Below are 18,287 nucleotides of genomic sequence, written 5' to 3'. Positions count from 1 at the left end.
CAAGTGGAATATCGTCCAATACGAGTCCATCTCTTAATCAGAAATGACCTCCAGTCTCTACTTTCCATAAGTGAGTTCTGTGTAGGACCTCATTCATTTATAGGACTTTTTTTTTCTTAGGTGACAAAGATGTGTTTGTGTGTATGCCTACTGGAGCTGGTAAGTCTCTCTGTTATCAGCTCCCAGCTGTCCTCGCTGCAGGAATCACCATTGTCATCTCCCCCTTGATAGCCCTCATTCAGGTAATGTAGCCAGCACTGTTATTTAAAGCTTTACATAATACCCAGAATTTGTGCTAACAAAAGGTTTTTATACTATGTTATCGAATGTGGTTACATTGGAGAGAGACAGGAAAAGCAAAACTGTGTATATAAAAAAATACTTTGTAAATGATCTATGCAGCAGTGAAAGATCATAGGTGTACATTTCAGTCATTAGATACCTGATCAATGTTCATTATTTGATCTCCTTTGTATAAACAAGTCAGTAAAGGGTTTATGTGACAAGTAAAAAGTTATATATTGCTTGGCCAATGTAAAATAAAGTCCCTGAATAATATGCTTTGTTTATAAGAACTGCGTAGAATGCTGAACTTCACTGCTGGTTTCTTGACAGCTCCACTTCTATTTCAGAATCAGAGAAGGGGCCTGGCTTAGCTAATGCCCTGAGCCAGACACCCAACCCCTGCCTGTGTGAGAATGACAGCTGAAATGGTGCATACTGGAGCAGGGCCAAAATCCAGCAATTTTTGTAATTTTAATGATTAAAGTGTATTTGTTTTGTAGATATGCCAAACAATACATTTTTTTCTCCTTTTTTTTGAGAACCATTTTATTATCCTTTTAATTTAAATGATCATGTAGCCAAAAAGTGATCGTGCTTTTGTTCACGTGATAATTTATCACTGCTTGGCATAAACTGTACTTGTGCAAGAGTTATTTCTAATATGCCCCTGATCTAACAGCTTGGAGAGTCATGGGACATGAGTCTGCTGCAGCACTATACTCTGGATCCAAATAAAACATCATCTGGAGCACATGTCTGATTGGTTATTTAAAGGGAACCTGTCACATTGAAAATGCAGTACATCCTGTAGATACCGCGTTATAGAGTAGGATGAGCTGAGAAGATTGATATATACTGTAGTTCTGCAAAGCAAAGTGTCAGCATAACTTGTTTCATTGATTTAGACCTGTGCCTACTCTGGGTATTTCAGCCAAGTGGGTAGTCTTATCAGTGATTGGTGGCCATCCCAGTAGGCACACCTGTACAAGGAACGATGTCAGTCATTGATAGAATCAGCCACTTGACTGGAAAGCTGGGAATGAAGAAAGTTACAAATGAAGAAAACACTGCTTACACTGAACCTTCTCCCAAACACGCATGAAAAAGACAAAAACTTCCTTTTCACCCCTAATGGGGGTGGTCTTTCTTGTCCTTTCTCATTTTCGGGTCCTCTACCAGAGGCCTGGGAGTCTGAGGGTTCTGCGCAGGATCTTGGCTGTTCCCAGCATTGCGCTTTTCTGGACAGAGAGCTCAGATGTTGCTCCTGGGATCTGTTGTAGCCATTCTTCCAACTTAGGGGTCACTGCTCCAAGTGCTACTATCACCACTGCAATCACTGTTGCCTTCACCTTCCACATCTTCTCCAGGTCTCCTTTGAGGCCCTGGTATTTCTCCAGCTTCTCATATTCCTTCTTGCTGATGTTGCCATCACTTGGCACTGCCACATCTATTATCATTGCTGTCTTCTGATCCTTGTCTACGATAACAATGTCTAGTTGTTTAGCCAACACCTGCTTATCCGTCTGGATCTTGAAGTCCCACAGCATTTTAGCCCTTTCATTCTTCACCACTTTTTCTGGGGTCTTCCACTTGGACTTTGGGGGATTTGGCCCATATGCTGTGCAGATGTTCCTGTATACAATTCCCGCTACTTGGTTGTGGTGTTCGGTATACGCTGTTCCCGCTTGCATTTTGCGTCCTGCCACTATGTGCTGAACTGTTTCTGAGGTTTCTGTGCATAGTCTGCACCTTGGGTCTTGTCGTGTGTGGTATATACTCAGCTCCTCCTACTCTATATAAAATCCTGCCTGCTGATAGGACTCTGAAAACTGCCTGAAGATGTACCCATGATATGCTCAACAGAATAAAATATTCATTTATATGCTAAAAAAAAACCTTACTAATTATATGTTCTGACTTTTCTGCATCTTTTTACTTCTTCAGATTTTCAAAAATTCCAAGCACTTAACAGAAGTGACATGAGAATTTTTGTGTCGCTTTACAATTGGACGATGCTCCTTACTAACAATATAAAAGAATGGGAAGGCTCAAAAGATGCCCCGACTTCTTTTTGAGGGTTTGGTCATCATCTTTACTTGAAAAAACACTAGCGGTTTCTGCACTGTTGAATGGAGTTAAAAAAACACGTAGATAACACTAGTAAAAACAAAGACACTCCTAAAATTCTGGAAGAACACTGAGAAAATCCACTGGTGGTCCAAAATATTGAAAATGCCCCCAGGGAATGACAAAAAAAATGCTAAAAGAGACGCTTGAGAAAGAGAAAATTGCTGGCATTTCCTAAAGCGTTTTCCATTGAAAACCTTGTCGGGTTTGCCTGCTGAAGAAGACCTTGGGTTCGTATATTCTCATTGTGACAAGCGCCCTTCATGGATTCTTTTTGCACTGACTTCTCTCTTCTTTTTCACCATGTTTAGGATCAGGTAGATCACCTCATTTCCCTGAAGATTAAAGCTTGTTCTCTGAATTCCAAGTTGCCTGTAGCAGACCGTAGGAAAATCCTTCAAGACCTGGAGAGCGAGAACCCAAAGATCAAACTCTTGTACATAACCCCTGAAATGGCTGCAGCCTCTTCCTTCCAGCCGACCCTTAACATGCTGCTATCCAGAGGTCTCCTCTCCTACCTCATCATAGATGAAGCACACTGTGTTTCCGAGTGGGGCCATGACTTCCGACCGGATTACCAGCGTTTGGGAACTTTGCGTTCACGTCTGCCACAAACACCATGTATTGCCCTGACTGCCACTGCCACCAAACAAGTGCAGGATGATATCATAGCTTCACTGAAACTGCGCCAGCCTATTGCAATGTTTAAAACGCCCTGTTTCCGTGTCAACCTATTCTACGACATACAGCTAAAAGAGCTACTGGGAGATCCATATGGGAATCTGAAGGACTTCTGCTTGAAAGCTCTGGGGGAAAAGAAACCTTCTGGGGTAATATGATATATGGTCGTAATGTATCATAAAAATTGTCACTAGATTTCTATATAGAACAGCTGTTAATTGTGTTATTTTTAATGCATGTATTTGGTTCAATCCATGTGATCTCATACCACTATGTTCATAGGGTTTTCCAGGTTGTGGAATCATATACTGTAGGACCAGGGAGGCTTGTGAAGAAGTAGCAATTCAGATGTCCAAGAGGGGTGTCCCCTCCAAGGCCTACCATGCAGGTGAATAATGGACAGTTTACATGGCCCAACTCAGGCACTGAACAACCACTGATCAGTAAATACCAATCTGCAGGCGTTGCACAAGCAGAGCACCGTAATCTGATCCTTCAGTGTGCATTGTCTGCCATAGTTCTCAGCAGCTTTAGTTCTGTTTGCACAAGACAATGCGCTGACGAAAATACTGATGTTTTAAACTGCAGAAAATATCATTTCACTTGATGAACGGGCCTTTTGCTTATTTGGTCATCGGCAGCCTGTTTACTTGAAACATCATCGTGAGCACTCGGTCACAGTAATCTTTCTGTGTAAATGCACCTTGGCAGCTTGTTTCTTTTTGTGCATTCTGTCTTGTGTTTTCTTTATCTTTAGAAAGGTAATGCGATTCTTGTTTATCATTTAGGTCTTAAAGCAGCAGATCGAGTATCCATCCAGAATGAATGGATGGAGGAGGCAGTTCCTGTCATTGTGGCCACCATCAGTTTCGGAATGGGGGTGGATAAAGCCAATGTAAGGTGTGTGTAACCTACTGATATTTATATTGTATTATTATCTTAGAAACATGTAAGTGGGTTTTATCCAAAAATAACCCAGTGACTTAATTTAACGAATTATATTAAATTTAAAAAGAACTCTTGTGGGAAGACAAAAGGCGTCTTTCAGTCTTTTAAACAGCCTATGCTTACAAAGAAATCCATGGTCCAGAACTGGCCCTGGCTTCTCACCATTTTTCATTTGGTGTAAGGAGAACTGTAAAGATCTGACATTTGTTTTTCGGTATTGGTTAGCAAATGCTGTAACATATTAAAGCAGCTATTTGTCATGACTCTGGTGTCGGGTGTCCCAGGACCATGGGCTCCTTCCCTGTTTCTAACGCTAGGGGCGCCCTGGGTCGCCCTGTTCCCCGGATTACTTCTGATAGTGAAGACTCCGGGGCCACGTACCTTGCCTTAGCTCCTGAATCCACCCTCATTCTGTACCCTTCTCACACCCAGGGAAGAGAGAAGTAGTAGTGTACCGTAATTCATCAACTAGACTAACAAGGTACCATATATACTCGTGTATAAGCCGAGTTTTTCAGCACTTTTTTTTTGTGCTGAAATGCCCCCCTCGGCTTATACACGAGTCATTGTCCAGAAAGCCGGCGGGGGAGGGGGAACGGCAGAGTAGCTGCAGGAGCTGGCGGCTGTGGCTGTAACTGTGCAGCTGCTAAAGAGAAATGAATATTCTTTTCTCTTATAGCGCACAGTGACAGCTGCAGCCGCTGGCTTCCAGAAAACATCATACTCACCCTCCTACGCGCAGTCGCAGCATCTCGTTGGTCCCGGCGCCGGCAGCTCTTCCTGTGCTGAGCGATCATGTGGCACAGCTCTTTAAGGTAATTAATATGCACTCGTCTCCCTTCCCATAGCCATGGAGCACATATTCATTACCTTAATGAGCAGTGCCACCTGATCGCTCAGCACAGGAAGATCTGCAGACGCCGGGACCAACGAGATGCTGCAACGGCGTGGAGGAGGAGGGTGGTTAGGATGTTTTTGTTTTGTAAAAGGAAGCATGCATACCGGGACGGGGGGAGCAACGCATACAACGACGGGGCGGGGGATGAGCCATGCATACAGCGATGGGACCAGGGGGAGCCATGCATTTGATGGGACCGGGGGAGCCACACATACCAGGACAGGACGAGGGGTGAGCCATGCATACCAGGACAGGACAACAGGGGGTTAGCCATGCATACCAGGACGGGGGAGGGGGTGAGCCATGCATACCAGGACATGATGGGGGGTGAGCCATGCATATCAGGACGGGGGAGGGTGTGAGCCATGCATACCAGGACATGATGGGGGGTGAGCCATGCATACCAGAACAGGACGGGGGAGTCACGCATAGCAGAACAGCGACAGGGGAAGCCACAAATAGCAGGACAGCGACAGGGGTAGCCACGCATAGCAGGACAGCGAGTGGGAGCCCCGAATAGCAGGACAGGGATGAGGGGACAATGCATACCCGGCTTATACTCGAGTCAATAAGCTTACCCAGTTTTCCGTGGCAAAATTAGGTGCCTCTGCTTATACTCGGTTCGGCTTATGCTCGAGTATATACGGTAATACGAACAGGGATAAAGGAAAATACCAATCATACAAATATACACACATAAACAACAAAGGTAAACCCCGGGGAGTGGAAGATGAGGTTAAACCAAAGTTGGAGAAGCAAGGCCTAGCAACAGTCACAGATAAATCCACCAAACGCCTTCTCCAATAACAACCACCAGCCTTGCAGCAAAAGCTAACTCTGACAATGAGTGCTAGCCAGGACCCAGATTATATAGGAGACTGGAGTGGCTAACCGTGCACGGCTAATAGCCTAAATGCAGGAAAGCTTCCAGGAGAGCTCAACTGATCAGATTAACTCCTGCACTGCGAAAAGAAACCAGCACAGTTTAATATGAAGGTGAAGTGCTTCTAATCAGTGCAGGAGTAGGAGAAATCAGACGCTGAAGTACATCGCAACTGTAGGAATCTTATTTGAATAATATTTGAAAGCATCTTTTTCCTGGATTTTATTGGTCCACTGGTATTGACTGATTAAGGCTGTCCTAGTTATCAGATATTAAATACATCTGTATAATTAAATGAAATGTAAATAATCTAAAGCTGTAATATGGCCAAAGGAGTAATCTAATATATCTCAGAGAATTCCAGTACTGACCAAGATGTAGATAAAAAATTATAGCCGCCTTAATTCATCAAGTTATGAGAATCCAAAACAGTGCACAGTCCCCTGGCTCATAGCTATCTTTCATGAAGTCCAGTAATGGTTGATATATTCCCCGTAACTGAATTATCCATATCTGAGACATTCAGACATAAATTAGATCCTACAGAGTCTACAGAGAACAAAAATGGCATCTGTTTACAAAAAAAACCCCAAAGGATTAATGTTGGCGCAAAAAAGAAAACCTGTTGTCCAGTGTAGCTTTTTTTATTATAGGTTTGTCGCACACTGGAATATTGCTAAGTCAATGGCAGCTTACTATCAGGAGTCGGGTAGAGCGGGACGTGATGGCAAGCAGTCTTTTTGTCGTCTGTACTACTCTAGGACTGATCGAGACCAAGTCAGCTTTCTGATCAAAAAGGAAATAACACAATCTCAGGTAAGTAGAACTCTACGAGTAATTAAATCTTTTAGTGGGTAGAGACCCCTTTCGGGTGTGTGTGTGTGTGTTTTTATTTAATAACTTTACTTATAATGATGCTTATCTTCGGAAAGAAATTGATGGGTTTTTTTTAACATCCTATATCTGTGTCTTACCTGTGGAGCAGCTCATATTTCTGTAGTTGTCTTTACTTTGGAGGTACCAATCTTCAAATCACAGACTTATTCTCTCTGATAATTTTAAATTAGAATTGATAATTACAAGAAAATATTTGTCTGTTTCAGGCAAAACGAGGAGGCGTAAAAGCATCAGACAAAGCCTCAATGGCTGGATTCGAGGCTATGGTAAACTTCTGTGAGGAGTTGGGGTGAGTATCATTGTCTTTCTCTTTTTTGTTAAAGGAGTTGGCCACCATGTAGAAAAAAATGTTGTGAAGCTAAAAGGAATATGGTAGGGGATTCATGCTGTCCGAACTATACCCTGCCATATATGATTTACTCTGAAATGTTGTAGTGAAAATATTACTTTGAAAAGCTGGCTGGGGAGCTGACTTCTCCAGGAGGCAGGTCCTCCCCCCCACCCCTTCCCGTCTTGCTCAACTAGATTGACAGGTTTCTCCCTATGTGTTAATATAGTGAGACCCCAGTCTAGGTGAGTGGGGCGGTAGAACCTGCAGGGACCTGCCTCAGACTAGTCATTCTGCGAGACTTTCAAAGTATGATTTCTCTGACACACCACAGCGATTCCGAGTATAATATTATCGACTGCAATAACACAGCCTGTGTCTGATAAATGCTGTCCGTAGTTTGGGCAACATGAATCTCATGTGAGGTTCTTTTTAAAGTTATAGCTATTTATTTAACTGTTAAACCTTTTTTGCTAGAGGATGTTGCTGCGGTTTGCCCATTTTCATGGCAGTAGCCACCCTTGGCAAGATGCAGTAATTTGTATATGCCAGCATTGCATCCAGTGTATATTTCAGTGATGATATATCAATATAATACATAAAAAGTTAGTAATTATAGTTTGAATACCAAACTTAGATGAAAGAAAATTACTAACAACTTTACCTTAAATGGTCAACAAACTTTTCATAAATCAATAGTGCGGAATATAAGAAACTGTGTTACATATCTTACTAGAGACGTATGCTTTTCTCTCCACTTGTGAGTAATCCGCATCTAAACTATATACAACCCCTGGCAAAAAATTATGTAATCACCGGCCTTGGAGGATGTTCATTCAGTTGTTTAATTTTGTAGAAAAAAAGCAGATCACAGACATGGCACAAAACTAAAGTCATTTCAAATGGCAACTTTCTGGCTTTAAGAAACTCTAAAAGAAATCAAGACCAAAAAATGTGGTAGTCAGTAATGGTTACTTTTTTAACCAAGCATAGGGGAAAAATTATGGAATAATGGTCACTCGGTCAATTATTCATTTACAAGGGGGCACTTATAGCATTATTACTATATAACGGGCACATGGGCCATTATAATTTATAACACTATTACTTTTAAAGGCCGCATTTGAAGCATTACTACTTTATAAGATGGCACTCAGTATTATAACCCTTGAAGGGTTACATAGAGGCTTCTAAGATTTCTTCACATAAAATATTGCTGTCCACTATCTCTTACAGTTGAATGTGGCTCCCTATATAAAGATTGAGGATCTCTACTCCAAGGAGAATAGGGTCCAACATCCCTACTAATGATCAGCTCCTATCACCAGATGAATTCAAGGGAAATCCTAAGCAAAAGAGTGATTTATTATTATTTGGTATACTGAAAGTAGATGTCCAGCAGGTAGCTTGCCGAAGGAAAAACCTCCTACCTCTAATATATTTACAATAGAAGTTAATCACCGGTCGAAGATTGGTTTCTCAAAAGAAGAGGGCTGATTTCTAGACCTTTAATATTAGAGGAAGTGGTATAATCCATGATGGCCATTCAGATAAATTATTATTATTTATATAGCACCATTAATTCCATGGTGCTGTACATTAGACGGGGTTACATCAAAATACAAATATCACTTACAGTAAACAAAACCAACTGGCAGATTGGTACAGAGGGAAGAGGAACCTGCCCTTGCAGGCTTACATTGTACAGGATTATGAGGGAGGAGACAGTAGGTCGGGTGTTGCAGTAGCTCCAATGGTGTTGAGGTGGCCTTGTGGTCATTACAGGTTATAAGCTTTTTTGAAGAGATGGGTTTTCAGGTTCCGTTTGAAGGATCCAAATGTGGTGGATAACCGGACGTGTTGGGGCACAGAATTCCAGATGATGGGGGATATTCAGGAGAAGTCTTGGAGGCGATTGGGTGAGGAGCGAATAAGCGTGGAGGAGAGAAGGAGGTCTTAGGAGTACCGGAGATTACATGAGGAAAGATATTGAGAGATTAGGTCGGAAATATATGGAGGAGAAAGGTTATGGATGGCTTTGTAGGTCAGCGTTAGTAGTTTGAATTGGATACGCTGGGAAATTGGGAGCCAGTGAAGGGATTTGCAAAGAGGGGAAGCAGGAGTGCTGTGAGGAGAGAGATTAATTAGTCGGGCAGCAGAGTTAAGGACGGACTGGAGGGGTGCGAGAGTGTTAGAAGGTAGGCCACAAAGGAGGATGTTGCAGTAGTCGAGGCGGGAGATGATTAGGGCATGCACAAGCATTTTGGTAGAGTGAGGGTTGAGGAAAGTACGGATTCTGGAAATATTTTTGAGCTGGAGGCGACAGGAGGTGGTGAGAGCTTGGATGTGCGGTTTGAAGGACATGGTCAAGAGTTACTCCAAGGCAGCAGATTACCGGAACAGGGGAAAGTGTGAATTCATGGATTGTAATAGATAGATCAGAGATAGAGGAAAGATAATTAGTTCAGATTTGTCCACAATGAGTTTGAGGAAGCGTTAGGAGAAGAAGAAGAATATGGCTGATAGACACACTGAGATTCTGGAGAGCAGAGAGGTGACATCTGGGCCAGAGAGGTAGATCTGAGTGTCATCGGCATATAGATGGTACTGGAAGCCATAGGACTTTGAGTTGTCCCAGGCCAAGTGTATAGATTGAGAAGAGAAGGGGTCCTAGGACAGAGCCTTGAGGGACACCAACAGAGAGGGGGTGAGATGAAGTGGTAGTATGGGAGTAGGAAACGCTAAATGTGCGGTTGGTAAGGAATGAGGAGATCCAGGATAGGGCATGGTTTTTGACACCAAAGGAAGAGAGGATCTGTAGTAGGACGCAGTGGTCAACTGTGTCGAAGGCAGAGGACAGGTCTAGAAGGAGGAGTATAGAGAATTGTCTGCTAGCTTTGGCTGTAAGTAAGTCATTCGTAAGTTTGGTCAGGGCAGTCTCAGTGGAATGGTGGGGACGGAAGCGAGATTGTAGGTTGTCGAAGAGCGAGTTAGATGCAAGGTGAGAGGAAAGTTCAGCGTGGACATGCTACTCAAGGAGTTTGGAAGCAAATGGGAGCAAAGATATGGGGCGATAGCTGGACATAGTGCTTGGGTCAAGGGAAGGCTTTTTGAGGATAGGTGTGATTGTGGCATGTTTGAAAGCAGAGGGGAAGGTATCAGAAGTTAGTGATAGATTGAAGAGATGGGTTAGGAATGGGCTTAGTGTAGTGAGGTTGGGGAGGAGGTGGGATGGGATGGGGTCAAGTGCACTGGTGGTGAGGTGTGATTTGGAGAGAAGATGAGCAAGCTGTACTTCAGTGATTTTGGAGAGTGAAGTTATGGGGTTTGGGCATTGGTCTCTCATACAAAGGGGTTGTGGTGGTCGGACAGCAAAGACTTTACTTGTTTGGTCTATCTTATTTTTGAAGTTCGTGGCAAAGTCCTCGGCAGAGATAAGGGAAGTCGGAGGGGGCAGTGGTGGGCGGAGGAGGGAGTTAAAAGTGTTGAACAACTGTTTGGGGTTGTGGGATAAGGAAGATATGAGGGTTGTGAAGTAGGCCTGTTTAGCAGAGGTGAGAGTTGATTTGAATGTGAGTGTTGCTTGATTGAGTGCAGTGAAATCATCTTGTGAATGCCTTTTCTTCCAACGCCGTTCTGCAATTCTGGATACTTGCTGAAGCTTTTTAGTGATGTTATTGTGCCAGGGTTGTCTATTGATTCGTCGCACTCTGCTATGCACGACAGTGTTGATGGCTGATGCTGTGGCATGATGATGAGTGGCATTGTAAACTAGTGGCAGTGTCTCTGTCGTGGAGTGAAGATATGGAGGACAGCGGTAGAATAGAGTCTGAGAGTGTGCGAGTGGTCTAGATGTGCGAGGTTTCTGCGGGAGTGCGCAGGTTGATGGACATGGGTGACAGGTGTGGAGGATAGTGATGAGAGAGTGAGTAGATGGTGGTCAGATAGAGGGAGAGGGGGGAGATTGTGAAGTTAGATAGGGAGCAGAAACGGGTGAAGGCCAGGTCTAATGTGTGTCCGTCTGTGTGGGTGGCTGAGGAGACCGCTGAGTAAGTCCAAAAGATGAAGTAAGGGACAGGAGTTTGGAGGCTGCTGACTGGTGGGTGTCAATGGGAATGTTGAAGTAACCCATTATGGTGGTGGGAATATCAGCAGAGAGAAAGTGAAGAAGCCAGGTGGAGAAATGGTCAATTAAAGGCAGTGGTCGGGCCCGGAGCTCTGTATATGACGGCTGCTTGGAGATTGGAGGGAGAGTAGATACGGACAGAGTGGACTTCAAAAGAGGGGAGGATAAGGGAAAGAAGAGGTGGGATTGGGTTAAAGGTACAGTTGGAAGAAAGCTTATTCTATACACCCATTTTAAAACTGGTTTTATTTGCTTTTTAGAAACATGGTGTGGGCAAATGTAAAATTGGTTGCAGAATAAGAAAGTCCAGAAGAACTTTATTTATATCAGGGTCAGATTGTTACATCATCCCACTCCCTAAGGCTCCATTTAAACCTAAAGGGGTATTCTGACAGTATATGCCATAAGTATGTTACAGTGGGTATCATTTTTGAGACTTACAGTTACCCAGAGAAAAGGCCCAAATGACCACACAAAAGTGCAACTCCAATGTAGTACACTGTGTGCACAATTAAGGCAATTTGTATTTTTGATGATTAACTTTATTATTGAACAACTACAGTGCTGTCAATCAGTACAAAAGGATAATAAACCTGAATATTTAAGAAAGTAAAAGGGAGATTTTATATTTCTTAGGAGAATATCTACAGTATATATCATAATTGAGTACACCCCTCACATTTATGTAAATATTTTATTATATCTTTTGATGGGACATCACTGAAGATATGATACTTTGATACAATGTAGTCAGTGTACAATTTGTATAACAGTGTTAATTTGGTGTGCCCTCTACATAACTCAACACACAGCCAATTATGTCTAAACCGCTACGACAACAAAAGTGAGTACACCCCTAAGTGAAAATGGCCAAATTGTGCCCAAAATGTCAATATCTTGTGCGGCCACTATTATTTTCAAGCCCTCTCTTGGGCATGGAGTTCACTAGAGCTTCACAGGTTGCCATTGGAATCCTTTTTCACTCCATGTTGAAATTATGGAGCTGGTGTATGTTGGAGACCTTGCGCTCCTCCACCTTCTGTTTGAGGATGCCCCACAGATGCTCAGTATGGTTTACGTTTAGAGACATGCTTGGCTAGTCCAGCACCTTTACCCTCCCAACCTTTAGCAAGGCAGTGATCTTCTTGGAGATGTGTTTTGGGGTTGTCATCATGTCTGAATACTGTCCTGCGGCCCAGTTTCTGAAGGGAGGGGATCAGAATCTGGTTCAGTATGTCACAGTGCATGTTGGCACTCATTCCTCCCCAAACCATGTGTGTTGAGTTATTTAGAGAACACACCTTATTTACACTGTTATACAAACTGTACACTGACTACTTTATATTATATCAAAGTGTCATATCTTCATTGTTGTCTCATAAGAAGTTATAATAAAATATTTCAGAAAATGTGAGGGGTGTGCTTGCATTTGTAATATACTGTATGTGTGAGAATAATAACCAGACAACTCACCATGTAAAAATTCCAACATTTAAAAAAATATATATCAGTAACCACTATAACACTCTTCTTTTCAGTAACAGTAACAAGTCTTCCCCACATGGAGTCTGGCAGCTTCTCAATCTGTTGATGATCAAGTTTTTGGACAGCACAAACCATAGCCTGCCATACACTGTTTAGAAAGGAGGGACCTTTTTCCTTCTCCTTAAATCTCCCTTTAAAGAGGGGCCATCAAGTTCTCAATAGCATTTAGATCAGGCGAGGAAGGGGCCATGTTGTTGTTCTTTTATTTTTAAGACCTTTACTGGCTAGCTGAGCAGTGGAGACTTTGATGCATACGGTGAAGCATTGTTCTTCACGCTTTTTCCTGTGCCACTGCTTGAAGAAAGTATCTTCTAATCACTGGAGGTGGAACTGGGAGCTGATTTTGAGTCCATCTTCAACCAAAAAGGTTTAACTATCTCATGTTTAATGACACCAGCTCATAGCAGTAAATCGCCTCCACCATGAGTCATCCATCTGGTCCGTCAAGATTTCCTCTCATTTCATCAGACCCTGTCTTGACGCTTTACCTTCTGTGTCTTGTTCAGTAGTGGTCAGGTTTCAGGCTTCCTTACCTCAGCCATGTCTGTGACCACTGAACACATTGTACTTCTGTCACTCCAACAAGGTTGCAGTTCTGAAATATGACAGCACTGAAGGATAATGGGTTCCTGGTCGCTTCACGTTTGATTCTTCTCAAATATGTGCCAGTTAACCCCCTTCTGACATTTGTCATAATACTACGTCCCTGTGCCCTGGACCTATGTGACCAGGATGGATTATTACGTCGTTGCGATCACCCGTGCAAACAGGCTGTGCGCGGGTGATTGTGACCGGGTGTCACCTTCTGACAGCTGACACCCGGCACTAAGTGCTAGGATCGGTCACGCACCGCTCCCGGCACTTTAACCCCCTAAATGCTATGATTGAACTTGATCGCAGCATTCCAGGAGCTGGCAGAGGGATGACAGCCCCTCTGACTTTGGATCGGAGACCCCGCTGTGTGTTATGCGGGGTCCCGGTCGTTACCATAGTGATCCGATATCGTCATGATGAGATCCGGGTCAACCGAGCTAGGGAAGTTGCTGTGCATGATTAGCAACTTTTCTTGTAGTGTAGAGCTGACCGTTTGCATAGCAGAGGAATGTTGCTGCATTCCCATGCTGTACAAACGATCAGCCTGCAAAAAATGATAGTCCCATAGTGGGACAAAGTTAAAAAGTAAAACATATTTTTTAAATAAATGTCAAAAATATAAAAAAATAAAAAGATATTGTATCTATAAATAAATATTTTTATGAAAAAAAAAAAATTTAAAGTACACATATTTGGTATCGCTGCGTCCACAACAACCCGACCTATAAAATGTTTCCACTAGTTATCCCCTTTAGCGAACACCATAAAAATAAATAAAAACAAAGCAAAAAACAATGGTTTATCATCATACCACCAAACAAAAAGTGGAATAAAACACGATCAAAACAACGGATATAAATAAACATGGTACCACTGAAAACATCATCTTGTCCCGCAAAAAACAAGCCGCCATACAGCTCCATCAGCAGAAAAAAAACAGAATTGCTGGATTTTGTTCATTCTGCCTCACAAAAATCGTTATAGAATGCGATAAAAAAATGTTATGTACCCGACAATGGTACCAATAAAAACATTAGCTTGTCCCACTAAATCAAGCCCTCACATGACTCTGTGGGCCAAAATATGTAAAAATTATAGCTCTCAAAATATGGTGATGCAAAAACTACTTTTTGCAATAAAATTGTCTTTTAGTGTCTGACAGCAGCCAAACATATAAACCTGATATAAATCTGGTATCTCTGTAATTGCACTGACCCGAAGAATAAAGTTGCCTAATCACGTATACCGCACGAGGAACGGCGTAAAAAATAAAACCAATTCTTCACCTGCTGTTGATTTTTTTTTATTCTGCCTCCCAAAAATCTCAGTAAGGCTCGGCGCACATTTATCCTGTGCTTTACGCTGAGCACTTACATCGGGGTTTCCCTGTAAATCTTTTAACTACGTGATTCAGATGGAACCTCTGGCGGAAGATTCCCTATAATTAGGCAGATGGAGGCACTGTGGATGCCGTCTTACCTTTGATCCAGCAGTGTCCATCTGTTTAGGATTGCAGAAAAGTGCCGTCAGCCACTGTTTTGTGCACTCCTGAAAAGGACACCGTTGAACAGAGGCCAGACGGAGTCCAGAGTAACTCTACTGCCTCATTATAGTGAATGGATCACTCGGGGGTTTCATCTGAATCGTGTCACTCAGAGATTTGGATGAAACTCCAAAGTAAGTGTTCAGCGTACAACGCCAACTGAATCCACAAAACAAGTAAGCCTTCACTCAGGTCTGTCATCTGTTAATGGAAATATAGGGGGCTTCTACGTTACTAGTGGCACAAAGGCTCTGGTAAAGCAAAATGACTCTTCACCCGCCAAAAGAAATTCAGGAAATTCTCCGCTCCCAAATCCAAATGCCCCCTTAATTCTGAGCCCCACTGTGTACCTAAACCACATACTGTGTCCACGTTTGGCATTTCTGAAGCGATGAGATCCCACCTAACTTACGGGTGCATGCCTCCAGAAGCACGGGCTGGGCATAACATACTGGTGACTGCAATGTACTGGTCACTACAGGGATCTGGTCACTACAACGGCAGTTTGCAATTTTCACTCAGCAACATTCATTGCTGCTTGTTTCTGGAAAATACCCATGGAGTCAAAATCGTCACTACACATGTAGATAAATTCCTCAGGGGTATAGTTTCCAAAATGGGGTCACATGAGAGGGGATTCTGTTCTTCTAGCAAATAGGGGCTCTGTATATGGAGTCCGCAAACTGTTTTAGGAACATCTAACACCAGGAGGCAAATAGCGTTCCGTTCCTCCCTAGTCTCTCCGTATGGCTAAGTAGTACTGTACATCTACATGTGGGGTATTGACACATTCAGTAGAAATTTTGGTGCCATTTTTACCCACTTCTTGTTTGAAAATGTAAAATCTGGGGCTAAAACTACATTTTGGTGAAAAAATGTAATTATTATTTTTTCACTGCCCAATGGTTAAAATTCTGTGACACACCCATGATGTCAATATGATCACTGCACCCCTAGATGAATTCATTGAGAGGTGTAATCTCTAAAATGGGGTCACTTATGGGGGGTTCTGTTGTGTTAGCACTTCATGGGCTCTCCCAGTGGGTCATGGCACCTGCAAACCCTAACAGTAAAATCTGGAGCTCCTTGCCTTCTGAGCTTTGTACTGTGCCTGAAAAATATTTCCTGGTTACAAGTAGGGTATTGGTGCAGTTTGTTGTAAAAAATGTCCTACTAGCCCTTAGAAAAATTAAAAACTTTGGGCTAAAACAACATTTTAGTGGTAAAAATGTAATTTATTCTTTCTTCACAATATGATCACTGCACCTGTAGATGAATTCATTGGGGAGTGTAATTTGTAAAATGAGTTCACATATAGGGGTTTCTGTTGTTCTGGCACCTCAGGGGCTCTGCCAATGTGACTTGGCACCCTCAAACCATTCCAGCAATATCTGAACTCCAATATGGAGCCTCTTCCATTCTGACCTTTGCACTGTGCCTCAAAAATAGTATTCCCCCACGTATGAGGTATCGGCGTACTCAGGAGAAATTGTACAACAAATTGTATGGTGAAATTTCTCCTGTTTTTTGAAAGGGCAAAATCTGGGGCTAAAATAACATTTTTGTGATAATAAAATGTGATTTTATTATTTTCACGGCTCAACTTTATAAACTTCTGTGAAGCACCTGGGGGTTCAAGGTGCTCACCACACATCTAAATACATTCCTTGAGAGGTCTAGTTTCCAAAATGAAACAAAATAGGAGAGAGGAGGGGGTGCTCCTGGTGTAATACCCGATGGTCAAGTGGAGGAAGTTAGGAATGAAGTACACTAACCTGCCGTGGTTATGCTGCCGGCATAACCACGTTTGCAAAGCCTGCGGTGCTTATCATGCACCATTCGCCGTGCCGGGTTTGGAGGTTAGCCGGTCACGTGGAGCTTCACGTGATTCTGATGTCATCGCAGAAGGGTGTAAAATGCAAAGAAGGAAAAGTACGGCTGAATAGGGCGCTCAGACCAAGACAGACACTTCTTTTAGATAGAAAAGAAACTTCTTTACTTGGTCATTATCTCCTCACAAAGCTTTTCGGTGGTGAATCCGCCTTCATCAGGTAATCACCTGAGCGCCCTATTCAGCCGTACTTTTCCTTCTTTGTAGTTTGCAAAATGGGGTCACTTGTGGGGGGTTTCCACTGTTTTTTAGGCACATCAGGGGCCCTCCAAATGTGACATGGCTTCCTCCAATTGTTCCAGCAAATTTTGCATTCAAAAAGTCAAATGGCGCTCCTTCCGAGCTCTGCCGTGCACCCAAACAGTGCTTGTCTCCCTCATATGGTGTATCAGCATGCTCAAGAAAAACTGAATAACAAATTTTGGGGTCCATTTTTTCCTGTTTACTCCTGTCAATATAAAAAAAATGGATCTGAAGTAATTTTTTTGTGAAAAAAAGTTATATGTTCGTTTTTTTTCCCCACATTCCAAAAATTCCTGTGAAGCACCTGAAGGGTTAATAAACTTCTTGAATGTGTGCACTTTTGAGGACCTTGAGGGGTGCAGTTTTTAGAATGGTGTCACTTTTGGGTATCTTCTATCATATAGACCCCTCAAAGTGACTTCAAATGTGATGTGGTCCCTAAAAAAAAAAAAAAAATGGTGTTGTAAAAATGAGAAATTGCTGGTCAAATTTAACCCTTATAACTCCCTAGCCAAGAAAAAATGTTGGTTCCTAAATTGTGCTGATGTAAAGTAGACATGTGGGAAATGTTACTTATTAAGTATTTTGTTTGACATATCTGTGATTTAGGGGCATGAAAATTCAAAGTTGGAGAATTGCGAAATTTTCACCAAATTTGCATTTTGTTTCACAAATAAACGCAGGTAATATCAAAGAAATTTTACCACTATTCATTGAAGCGATCCAGAGTTATTACCTTATAAAGGGACAGTGGTCAGAATTGTAAAAATTGACCCGGTTATTAAAGGGAACCTGTAACCCCTTCCCGGGCGTTTGTAACTAAAAGAGCCACCTTGTGCTGCACTAATGCTGCATTCTGACAAGGTGGCTCTTTTAGTTCTTGTTCCTGCCACTGCTGAAATAATCGTTTAGCAAAAAAAGGTGGCTCTTTTAGTTACAAACACGTGGGGGGGGGTGACAGGTTCCCTTTAATGTGCAAACCACCCTTGGGGGTAAAGGGGTTAAATCGGTATTAAAAAGGGCTGCAGGCCTGTGGTTGGCACAATCCAGTGGGTATAGAATTGAGAATTTTGATAATGACCGATTAATTCTGGCAGAGAAAGAAGCAGATTTGTCTGATAAGATATATTACAAAGTAGCTTATTTTCACATGTAATGCTGATTTATTAGATAAAATTTAAAACAACAGTTACTCTTTTAAAGTTACAAACATGTATGCAGTGCGATTCCACAAAAAGGAGATATGAATATCGCTTGCGTGTTTCAGGCTCACCTGGCCCTTAATCTTAGCATTATTG

At 42.4% G+C, this 18,287-nt stretch overlaps 1 protein-coding gene across 3 annotated transcripts in view; it reads left to right on the top strand.

Annotated features, from left to right (window-relative positions):
• Nucleotides 1-18,287, top strand: part of RECQL5 (RecQ like helicase 5) — a 110,560-nt gene that overhangs the window by 7,361 nt on the left and 84,912 nt on the right. For all 3 annotated transcript variants that reach the window (XM_077251758.1, XM_077251756.1, XM_077251757.1), the window contains exons 3-8: nucleotides 121-242; nucleotides 2,724-3,242; nucleotides 3,376-3,481; nucleotides 3,882-3,993; nucleotides 6,476-6,638; nucleotides 6,926-7,008. In XM_077251758.1, the coding sequence (XP_077107873.1) occupies nucleotides 121-242; nucleotides 2,724-3,242; nucleotides 3,376-3,481; nucleotides 3,882-3,993; nucleotides 6,476-6,638; nucleotides 6,926-7,008 (1,105 nt within the window). The remainder of the gene's footprint in view (nucleotides 1-120; nucleotides 243-2,723; nucleotides 3,243-3,375; nucleotides 3,482-3,881; nucleotides 3,994-6,475; nucleotides 6,639-6,925; nucleotides 7,009-18,287) is intronic.

Source organism: Ranitomeya variabilis, chromosome 4, assembly GCF_051348905.1.
Source record: "Ranitomeya variabilis isolate aRanVar5 chromosome 4, aRanVar5.hap1, whole genome shotgun sequence".
Lineage (NCBI taxonomy): Eukaryota > Metazoa > Chordata > Amphibia > Anura > Dendrobatidae > Ranitomeya > Ranitomeya variabilis.
Note: the sequence above shows the minus strand (reverse complement) of the source record. Positions and strands in the feature narration are given on the sequence as shown.